The 12,170-nt window shown below is 37.8% G+C and overlaps 1 protein-coding gene across 3 annotated transcripts in view; it reads right to left on the reverse strand.

Moving 5' to 3' along the window:
* The window catches only part of JAK2 (Janus kinase 2), a 142,664-nt gene that overhangs the window by 51,768 nt on the left and 78,726 nt on the right, over positions 1-12,170 (reverse strand). For all 3 annotated transcript variants that reach the window (XM_034773224.1, XM_034773223.1, XM_034773221.1), the window contains exons 3-7: positions 9,706-9,829; positions 7,637-7,754; positions 6,921-7,066; positions 3,488-3,800; positions 784-924 (exon numbers count right to left, since the gene is read on the reverse strand). In XM_034773224.1, the coding sequence (XP_034629115.1) occupies positions 784-924; positions 3,488-3,800; positions 6,921-7,066; positions 7,637-7,754; positions 9,706-9,829 (842 nt within the window). The remainder of the gene's footprint in view (positions 1-783; positions 925-3,487; positions 3,801-6,920; positions 7,067-7,636; positions 7,755-9,705; positions 9,830-12,170) is intronic.

Raw genomic sequence — 12,170 nt, forward strand, 5'->3', positions numbered from 1 at the left:
TCTGTCTTATGTGCCAACAAGTTGTAGATCTCTGATCAGCCAGGAAAATGACTGAAACAGGAAATCTGATGTTACACAGATCAGTAATGTGGATCAAGAAAGAAACCACTACACCAAAAGGTTATCTCATACAGGAAATGGTGTTGCTAATAGAATGCTAGGATTAAAAAGATGAACAATTGTGGCTTTTTAGTTCACACACAATATACTGTAAAGAGAATTTGTGACTTGTTTACATTGTCAGACTAACACTTTTCAAATGAATGCCTCACAGAATATTTTAAATAATAACAGCTGTACTATTAGTTTTGTACCTTTTGTCTAGATGGATGTATATAGTTCTGTATATCTTTTTCCCTTCAAGCTAATCTCAAATCCCAATCCTGCAGTTGTGTGCGCGCGCGCACACGGACAGACTGCTGCGCCCACGCACAATGAATTGCAGGATTAGGGTCTAGGTTAAATTAAAATTGCACAAGTTTAATAATTATTTAGCTAGGCACAACGAAGTTGGAGAATGAACTGCAGATAAAGTGTCAGCGTTAGTTTTAAATATCCTTGTTTCAATTTCAGTCTATGCTATGGTGCTTCAAATACATTAGCCTATGTACTGATATAGTGATCACTGTTAAAATCTTCAGTTTTTACCTTTTGCCTTATTAACATCTGAGTAATTGTTTACCGCATCGTAGGTTTAGTAGAATATTGTGAATACTGCCGTATTCCCACTGCATGATCAAACCAATATCAATATAAATCAAACAATAAGAAAAATAAACATACCAGATTCTTGCTGTCCTGCTTATGAATGGTGACAATTCTACTCTCACTGGTGACAATTCTATTCTCACTGGAGCCTTCTTGGTTTGCTTGCTTAATGCTGACATCGATTATATCAGGAAAATCACAATATGTTTGTAATTCCTATAATAAATGTTAGTTATGATTAATACTAACATAGTAAATGGTTTTTCAACGTATAATTCAAAATTTGAGAATTCCGACAACCCTAGATAAATATTTTCACCACCTTAGGAATGATGATGAATTCAAAATACTGAAGATCAAATAATCACAAAGTGGATGCTGATTTTCACAATGAAAAATGCACACACACTTGTGCATCCCTGACCATGGTAGTCGAAGGCACAAATCACAATGGGAGCTAGAAGCTTGGGTGAATTTTGACTTGAGTACAATTCAGGGAATTATGAAAATTTGGTTCTTTAAATTCTGACCTCAAACTGAATTCTTAAAATATCGGACAGAAAAGGTGAGAGTCAGTTCTTCCACCAGATGGATATGGTACATCAGTCAAAATGTTATACAGGTAATGGCTTTTTAGTTGGTTGTCTGTAGCATTTTAGATAATATACATCATTATTTGTTATTTCTGTAATTCAAGGAAAATAACAGGCCTGATAATAATCTGAGTAAGAATTTCTAGTTTATTATTTACTGCAACCTTTTTGTAGATGTATCCATGGTTATACTGGCACAACATGTATTCACCCATGCTCTCCATAAAGATACTGGGCCAGATTCTCAGCTGCACTAAAGTCAATGGAGTTATGCCTAGTTACTAGATAAGAATCTGGGCTGGCAAGACCATCTGTCACAGCCACTGCATCACCACCACTTCACCAAAATAAAAATAATAATATCTTGTTCCAAAGCAAGTGGTTGAGTAAAGTTTTGTGATGCTGGTTTGCTGCAATAGTCAAAAATATAGCTAGCCTTACCTCACTATTAAATTTGAGCATGCAACCCTTTGTACAAATGCAGAAACTGTCCACAGGTAAATGTAGTTAATCATCTTACATTAGACAGAGTTGCCTAATGGTCAGAGCAGAGGACAGGGGGTCTGGTGACATGATTTCTATTCCCATCTGCCCCTGCCTTCCTCTATAACCTCAAACAAGATACTTAAACTCTTCATGCATTTGTTTCCTCATCTGTAAACTGGGGACAATAATGCTTATTCATCTTGGAAAAGAATTTTGAGAATTTCAGAGGAAAAACAATAAGAATCCTATGTATTACTCTTGCTATTAAAGGCCTGACTGGCATGCACAAATGGTACAGCTACATACACAAATTTCAGCATGTGCAAAGATAGAGGTTGCTTTACGAAAATATGGCTCAAAGAGGGCAAATTTTAATATATGAATTAATGTACAAAAAGTGATTTTTAAAAGGCCTGTTTTTCTATAAAATAACTCCAGGCACATCATCATTAGAACAGTCTCTTGAAGGCTGCTTTTTGCATATGAAGGGTGTCTAGTAGGAACATTTAACATTAAATCATCAGAGTTATACAGATGATAACTATTGGCCCAATTATCCAAACCTCAGCTCAATCTGCACTGTTACTAATAAGCACACATGAAGAAATATCAAGATATTTACACATATATAGTTATATATTTTAATATGCCTGATGATTAAATACCATATCATAAAAGTGTCATTTTACATAATGGCCTGTGATCACTTGTAAACTATCTGTTAACCTCAATTTGCTTTACAAGGTATTTTTCACATTATTGTTTTGATCTAGTCTGTTATCTATCAGGAAATGTATATGTATTTAAAAATGTAAGGTCATTTATTCATTTTAAAAAAGGAGATCACCTCTGATACTCCTCCTTCAAATTTCCCTATGGAAAAAAACCCAGTCTTATTTAGATTATAAAGAAGGGTTATACTAGAAGAAGGGTTGTTTCATCTATAGTCTGTAAAGCGATGTGTAAAATGTTAATGCTATAGAAATGTTTCACAATAATATTCTGTTATTTAAAAGCTATGTACAAAAAATAAGATATACTCCTGAAATGATACATCGTCTTTGGGATAACAGTTTTCCTGACCTGATCTGGGTACATTACACATTAGCAATGGAACAGGTGGGACTTATCAAAGCTAGACTTGGTAATTCCTGACAACCAGTAATTCATTTCCTGCTAGCAACTAGCATCAGATAACGTTAAGTTCAATTGTTGAATATTCAGATGGAAAACAATGTAAAAAAAAACAAAAACACCCAGATAACATTAAGAATAAAACGAAACTGCATGGTTATAACAAATGATTGAATCATTTAACTTTTTTAACTCTTAAATTAGGCGGAGCTGTTACTTTCTCATATCAACTTTTATAATAATTCTGTTTCAATAGCATGAATGACAGAGAACTGCACTCTTCATTTGTCATCTAAGTACTTTAATTGCTTAGCCAAAAGTTATTTCTCTTATAATCTATATAAAAAAATCCACCTAATTTAAAAATTCTTGTGCTGTTTGGTTCAAGTCAAACCCCCTTCATACAGAAATCACAGTAGAACTATTAAGTCAAAGTCATAATTCATTCTATAGTACTACATTAGAATTAATCAGCACATGTAACATATGACCAAATTACTCTGTTACCATGTCCATTTGCAAAATCCTTAAAATAATCAAAGTGATGCCATATTCACATGGATTACCTGTTCTGTCAGTGGCTCACTGTCTTTATGTTTCCCTCTTGAGCACTGAATTCCACCATTTCCAGTTATTACAATGGTTGCAAACCTTTCTTCACCTCTGCAAGGCTCTTTTACTTCAAAAATCTCTGAATAGAAGGCAGGCTGAAGGGATTCCAGATTTATAAGATATTTAAGTTTCAAGTTTCTGGCAGTAGCTTTGCATTGGCCAAACTGCTGGATAAATTTGCGGAATCTGTACCTTATTCTCTTTCGTGTCAAAATATGGTAGTCTTGAATTTTTGCCCGAACACATTTAGGCAAAAACATCTTGTAACTGTGAACACAAGATTAGCACATAAATTCCAAGGTTTATCTATGAAGCCTAGAAAAGGAAATTATTTCTGTATGCTAAATAAATACAAAGCCAACATGAAAATACTTTATCAAATGAACTACATACTGTGATTTTAAAAGATATTGTGGTCTTTATTTCAGTCTTCAGTAAAAGTTGTTGAAAATGAAACCACACTTATTGTGCCATTTTCTATTTTTCATTTACTAATTCCAAAGTATAGTACACTGTTTCCATAAACCTGGACATTTCTGATTTAGTCATTATTATGTGGGGTTGGGGAGAAGTCCAGTCAGCCAGGATACATTGATAAATTCCCATAGCTATGCCAATGTAGCAAAATCCTGATCTTTCTAGATCATTCAGATTTGTAAATCTGACACAGAACCACATATGTCAAGTTTCAAAAGATAACAAACAATGCAATTCTACACTGTATCATGAACTAAGCCTTGTACTGGGAGGCTGGATTTCTTAACTTTTGAGTGCTTGATGTTCTTATAACTTAATGCTCTGTTAACATTTTCTCTGTGTAACTTAAAAGAAGATGCCAAAATCTAAAGCAAGTTTTATTTAATCAGTTACCACTTGTGGCACTGGCTCTAGTAGTATCTTGTTAACAAGGTGATTAAAAATGAAAATATAATGTTTTAAAAGTTACGATATGAAGAAGTTTAACAAAAGAATGGACACAAAAAAAACTTTCAAAACCAGACTCACCAGAGTGGAAGAAAAGGTGAGAGCGAGAGAACATGTTATCTAGACAAGAGGTGATTACCTCAGAAATCCTCCCAAATAAAAAATTTAGTGAGTCAACATTTTAAAGGGAAAAGAAATATTTGAGTAATTGGTCTTCCTCCCAGCAAATGAAAGAGTCCTTGCTATCTTTAAATTATGGTTTCCAGATATCCTGGGTAGCATATGGTAATATCAATAACTTAATATGGTGTAATGAAAATGATGCTAGTATAGAAAAGAGGGGTAGGGCATAACAATTTCAGAAATATGGCACCAGACTATTTTAAGCATTTACTCCTGCACATTTGTTTTCATTTGTTCTCTTTGGCCCCTTATTCAGGAACAAATATGTATTCTGGAAAGTACTTGAACATGTGCATAACTTTAAACATGTACTTAAATGCCATTCAGCACTTTAAAAGCATGCTTAAGTGATTTCCTGAACAGGGCCTTTAGCAGTATACATTGATAAAATACAGTGTAAAAGCAAATTCTGATAACTGAGTGAATCTGTCTACGTACAGCTTAGGAATTCCAGTTTGGTTTTAAGAACTGTCTATATCCTTCTGTTTTATGGTTGTCTTTTGCTGTATTGTTGCACCATCCCTCTTATGCTGAGGAGGCAAGAGGGGTGCAGGTGTGTCTGGCTCTGAATAGGACAATTGTGAGATCTAGCCATTAGCAGAATAATGGGTAGCTGTAACCTGGATGGAACCAGTTCTGCCCAGCTTGGCTAGCATTTGGAGAGTGGAATTTCCCCAGAAGCAGGACAAAGAACCAAGGTGTTGATACTACCCTTTAAAAACAACAGAGACTGGGTGGGTTGGAGGATGAGACAAAAGGAAGCTTGGGCAGGAGGGGACATACTGTTGTAGCAGATGGGACTTGCTTAGCTGCAGGATCAGCCAAGGAAGAAGGAAACTGGCTACAGACTACAGGGAGATACTCCAGGATTTGGAGGAAAAGCCTAGACTCTTTAGAGGACTCTGACTTAAGCCCAAAGAATGTTCAAGAGTGGTAAGGGACATGAGGCAGGGAAATTCATATACACAGGTTATTGTTTATCTAGATCTGTTTACGTCTTGTGCTAGCAAAAGTAAAGAGTGATTCATTTTTGGATACCTTACAAAGCCTGTGTGTCTGTTTGGTTCAATTATCACACACACCTGAAGAGGTAACTGTAAACCCAGAGTTCACACAAGGTCAGATCGCTGAGGAATCATAGAAGATTAGGGTTGGAAGAGACCTCAGATGGTCATCTAGTCCAACCCCCTGCTCAAAACAGGAAGGGTGTGCTTAAGCTACCGGGGAATGTTGGAGCCTATGGCAGCTAGACTGCGAGGTCCCATTTTTGTGAAGGGATAACAGACAGACAGCCTGTGCCCAGAAAGTGTGTCGGGGCAGTTCTGCAGCCTACTCACACCAAAGGAAACTTAAGAGCACATAGGCCCAGTGTGTGAGGCTCAAACACAGTAGCTTGGTGACCATCCAGACAGTAGGAGTGCTATCAGGGCTGTGTGACACAAATACATGCATAACAAAAGTGAGAGAACCCCATTCTTTAGGACTCAATAATGTTGCAAGGTTGTGTGAAATTTAAGTCTTTCGTACTTTAGAAGCTCTCTGTTAAAACAAACATTAAACAAAAATTACTTATTCTTCCTGACTGCACCCTGGAAGCTCAAAATTAGAATATGTTTGCACATATGTTTCCTTCAGTTGCATGTGCACTTTAGTCTATTATTTTAAGATTGTGTATAGGTGAAGTGATTCTTTGGATTAAAAGAGCACAGACAAATATATGTCGTAGAAAATAAAGTTAATAGTTACATGGACTTTTCAGATATAAAAAGAAAAAGGTTTTGAAACTGAAAAGCGTGAAAAAATTGCAGACAGATGGGAAGTTCTAGAGCAGCGGTTCCCAAATTATGGTCCATGCATCACCAGCAGCCCACAGAACACTTGCCAGAGGTCCACAGAGAACTGGTCACATAGTGTTGATTCCTCCTTGTTTCCACCTGCTAAATTTAATTAAAAAACAGCTAAAAATACATTAATTACTTTCCTAATGTTATTTTCTATGTAAGCCATGTCTGAAGTTGCCACAAAGACATTGTTCAATTGCTAACAGAAAGAGAAGTAGTCCATGCGATCACAGAGGTAAAGGGAGGATGTCATGAGATAATCTCTCTATGTTTGGGAATCTCTGCTCTGTAACAAATCTGTTGCCAAAAATTGTGTGTCTGTCCAGGTGCTAATTACTTGGGTAACATGAAAGAGAAAGGCAGAGTGAGAAAACAGTAAACTAATGAGTCATCCTTTTACTGTATGTAAAAGTAACATTGTTCTGAAGTAAGGAATTACCTGACTGAATTATAGATAGCCAGGGGAGTTTGGTCCTTTTCTTTGGCCACTCTCATCATATCAAGAACAGCCATTCCAAGGCATTCTTCCTGTGTTTCATGAGTAACAGGCACCTTTACCCATCCATGCACAAAATCATCTCGCCACTGAGAGAGAAAAGAGCGTAAGCAATCAGACTGAAAATTTACCTCATCATAGTTTCTCTTTTATAACATTTTCTTTACTGAACATTCTTGTGACTCAATTCTTCTGTACCCAAAACTCTGTGAATCTCTACACTGGCTCCCAGGTACTTTTCACCCCTTGGTAGCCCAGCTCTTAAAAGGTTTGTATCAGCTTATTGCTGAAGTCCCACAAGGTCTTTTCAGGGACGGTATGGTCCTATATTTCCAAGCCTGCTCTTCTCAAAAAATGGAGCCTGATGCTTGCTGAGGGGAATGATATGGTGGAGGCAGCATAGTTCTTCATCTCTTCCCCCACAACATGGATCCGCTGGGTTTTCATTCTTTCCTACTGCAGAGGAACAATATGGCCCTGAGTTTCATTTGCATATTTAAAACTGGCCTCTGAGAAATTAAGTCAAGCTTTGTGGGTTATTTCTGTGGGACATCATCCACATTCTATGTTTGGATGATGGTGTCAAAAAGCAGTGGCAAAGAGGTAAAAAAAAAAAAAAAAAAAACAGTCAATCATGAACTATCAATTGAAAGTCATACCTGAGCAAACAGATAAGACATGACAAGGTCATCAACAACAGGGCTCTCTGCACCTCGGCAAACACCATAACGATATGCTCTGCTACTGCCATTACAATACCAGTGAGGAAAATAAAACCTGTTGAGAAACATACACATTGTCTAGTTAAGACAAATATCAACAAAATTAAAGGGTATATTTGCTGAAAAAGACCGCACATCTTAAATACCATTACTTGGTAAAGTTAAGTTTTATTTTTCTATACGACTCCCTGTAGCAAGATCCTTAGTCCTCTAAAAACCCCGAGACGATACAATGAAATATAACAACGCCCAAGGAAGACAAGATTATTCTATGCCTAAGCGAACAACCATTACATGATCCCAAAGAAAACACTCTGGGTATCAAGTCATTCAGTTTAATACAACGAGGTAACAGAGGTTCATGTAAAAGTGGTTGTTGCAAACATTGTAACTGCTCCCAATGTGACTAAATCATATCTTAGGGCAGGTCTTCACTACGGGGGGGGTTGATTTAAGATACGCAAATTCAGCTACGCGAATAGTGTAGCTGAATTCGACCTATCTGAGCCAACTTACCCCGCTGTGAGGACGGCGGCAAAATCGACCTCCGCGGCTCCCCATCGACGGCGCTTACTCCCACCTCCGCTGGTGGAGTAAGAGCATCGATTCGGGGATCGATTGTCGCGTCCCGACGAGACGCGATAATTCGATCCCCGAGAGATTGATTTCTACCCACCGATTCAGGCGGGTAGTGTAGACCTAGCCTTAGATTACTAAAAGAAATGTTTGGAACTAGGAGCAGCACTATAAAATTAATACAACTGCAGAACAGAAAGCTGTATTCTAATCCAACTAATACACCTCTACCCCGATATAACGTGACATGATATAACACGAATTCAGATATAAAGCGGTAAAGCAGCGCTCCGAGGGGTCGGGGCTGTGCGCTCTGGCGGATCAAAGCAAGTTCGATATAACGCAGTTTCACCTATAACGCGTAAGATTTTTTGGCTCCCGAGGATAGTGTTATATCGGGGTAGAGGTATATATCACTAACAAAACTGCCAGCTTTAAATTCTGATTCCTGAATCTCTTTTGCTCATAATATACCATAAAAAAACAAAACAAACTGCTTGATTTTTTGATACTGGTTGATCTTACTTTGCCTTGTATGTATGACATTAGTGGAGAATGAACAAAACACCCTAAAAAGAAGTAAGATTTTCAGAGTAGCTTTGCTGACCACAACCACATTTTAAATTGGAATTACCAATATGGTTGAGTATTCTGCTGTGCAGTCTGGTAGTCATTCTTATCGTACTCTTATAATAGAACGGGGAACAAATTAACAGATGCACACACCAGAAATTTCAATAACATAATTTCAGTCTACCAGCATAGGGCAAACCAAGCCATTAAGAGGACATTTTGCATTTCAATTTGCAACTAATTTTCCAAAGGGACATCCATGATACCTTATGCATTTCAAAGAAATAAAAGCCTTTTCAGAAGGGAAAATTGTAGATGAGCAGCTCAAAAAGTTCACCTTTCAAAAAAGAGATTTTGTTCATTGGATAGATACAAATTCTGCTGTAGCTGTCCTGATAATTGGATAGGATAACTTAATTATATCTATAAATCAGCATTTTAGCCACTGAAGGACTTTTTACATTTCAGAACTTCTAGTAATTACATTAGCATCATAACTCAAAAACACAAATCCACGAACAAGAAATTTGGCTCTTGTTACTTGATCATTTATCAAACAAACAAACAATAATTGGAACTCCCTGTACTTTCAGTACCTTTTTGTTTTGTAACCTGAAGAGGCAAGTATAGCTATCTCCAATACAAAGGCACAAACAATACAATTGATTATTCAATTTACTCAATCCCACATATTTTGTATGCTTCTTATCGTGTACCTAATAGTTCATATGGAGACTAGAATTCAGTTACATTTTACATTATATTGTTTGCTACTGCTTTGTTATTTAGCTTTTTGCATTAATATGAAAAATAAAATCACAGTTCTTTTTTAGGTGTTATCTGAGTTGTCATGCTACCTTATTCGGTAGAGTATGTTGAGCCTGGTTGATTCTTCTACGTGGAAGATGTGATTTGGAGGATACCAAATTCTCTCTGTTTCATTCATTAGTGCAAACATGTTATGGTACACAGGCATGATACCTAGTAAAGCAACAGAAAAACAAATGCTTACTGAGAAGTTCGTTATTATGCAAAACACTTTTTTTTAGTAGAAAGAAAACACACCCTGGTAAAAAGTGGTGGACTGATATTATCTGAGAGTCTTGTTAACTGATTATCTATAGCACTGGTAGGTCACAGTTGCATTGCAAGTTTCTGCATGCTGCAGTTTGTTTTCTGCCTCAGTATCATCTCATTGTTTCTTTATGCTCCCGGTCTGTCCATTGTACCCACCTGCTGTTGTCTCTCACCTTATATCCAGGGCTTGTCTACACATGAAAATTAATCTAGAATAAGGTGGGATGTGAATTTAAAGCAGGTTAACTATTCCTGATTAACTTCATATGTGCATTAGGCAGGTCTACCCTACTACTTACTTCAGTATAACTTTACGTTGCTCAAGGGTGTGAATAAGTCACCCACCTGAGTGACGTACATTACACTGAACTAAGCGCCGGTGTGAACAGTGCTATGTCGGTGGCAGAACTTCTCCTGCCAACATAGCTACGGCCTCTCGTGGAGGTGGATTTATTATGCCAACAGGAGAGCTCTCTTCCATCGCACAGAGCGTCTTCGCCAAAGGCGCTACAGCAGCCCAGCTGCATTAGTGCAAGGGTGCCAATATAGCGCTTCTAGTGGAGACAAGCCCTTACTCCAATTAGCTTAATCCCATGGAGCTAAACAGGAATAGCTATTCTGGAATGACTCCCTGGATAGACAAACCCTTAGATTATAAGGCTTTCAAGTCAAAGACCATCTCCATATGGCTGTACAGTACCTAGCAGAGTGGCCTCTATGTGCTACCAGAATAATAAATAATAGTACTTTGTTTTAAATTTTTTCTTGTGTTTTTTCAAAAATTGAACAGACTAATGCACTAGTTTTACACCATTAGCTTTAAAGAAGAATTAAAAGCAGAACAACATGAAGAGAATCACCATGACTATTAAGTCCACATTCCTATGTATTCCAGGTATTAATACTATTGTACTAAGACTTATAAACTCAGGAGGACACAGAGGAAGGAAGCTTAGGGCAAGAGAGCACAACGAAAAGGAAATGCTTCTGTGACATAGGGACAGTCTCTCATTGTAGGACTAGTCACATTCAAAGGAAGCTGACCTGAGGGGGGAAAAGAAAGAGAGAGAGACAGACAGACGCCACGAGTCGGCAGTGAAGCCAGAAGACTGATTTCTTGTTTGAATATCTAAAAATATTTTGTAACAAACATAAAAACATGCTTGATATGGTGGGGCTTGGAACCAGGGTGGACCAGCAGCCCCCCTATCAGTTCCCCTATGTTCCCTGTGCAGCAGCTGCCCAGCAGGCTACCAATTGCAGGCAGTTCAGGTGTCCCTCCCTCCACTGCCAAGTGCCGCTCCTGCCCTCTGCCTTGGAGCTGCTCTCCAGAGCCTCCTGCTTGCTGTGCAGGGAAGGGGGAAGACTAATATCAGGGTTGTCCCCCTCCCCCCTACTCCTGCCCCCCGCTTGCCCCTTCTCCATATAGAGCAATGTACTTAGAATGTGGTGTCAGCATACTTAAAGGGGCAATGTGCATCTCTCTCTCTCCCCCACACAGGGTGTGTGTGTCTGTCTGCCATGCTGTCTCCCTCCCTCCATTCGTGCTGCCTTGCAGAGTGTGAGGCTACATTAACAATGTGTTAACCCTTGAGGGCTCAGCCGAGTCCTAGTTCATCATTTAGCAGTAAGGAATTCCCTGGAAAATATCCTACCTTCTTCCACCCTCTAACTTCACCACCTCAACCAAGCTTCACAATCATCATTGCTGTGTACAGTATTAAATTGTTTGTTTAAAACTTGTAGAGTGTGTGTTAGTTATATATAATATAGATTTTTGTCTGGTGAAAAAAATTTCCCTGGAACCTAACCCCCACATTTACATTAATTCTTATGGGGAAATTGGATTCGCTTAACATCATTTCGCTTAAAGTCGCATTTTTCCGGAACATAACTACAACGTTAAGCGAGGAGTTATTATATTCTGATACCTGAGGTTTATTAGTAGCCTTGCAGCATGCAATAGGTCAAATAGTTTGCAAAAAAGATACATTAAAAAAAATAAACCAAAAAAATTTTAGCTGCTGCTTGAAAATTCTTAGTAACAATGGCTAGAAAAGATGCTTTTTTTTTTTTTTTTTTTTTTTAAATTGTTCCTCAAAAGTATCCTTTGATGAACAGGCTAAAATAGAGACAACCACCAACTAAAAGGAAGGTGCAATTATTCTACTAGGACAGGAATGTTCAATGGCTGGCAAAGAAATAAGATAAAACAAAGAAATAGCTGAGAGAATAAGGATGATCA

Source organism: Trachemys scripta, chromosome 6, assembly GCF_013100865.1.
Source record: "Trachemys scripta elegans isolate TJP31775 chromosome 6, CAS_Tse_1.0, whole genome shotgun sequence".
NCBI lineage: Eukaryota > Metazoa > Chordata > Testudines > Emydidae > Trachemys > Trachemys scripta.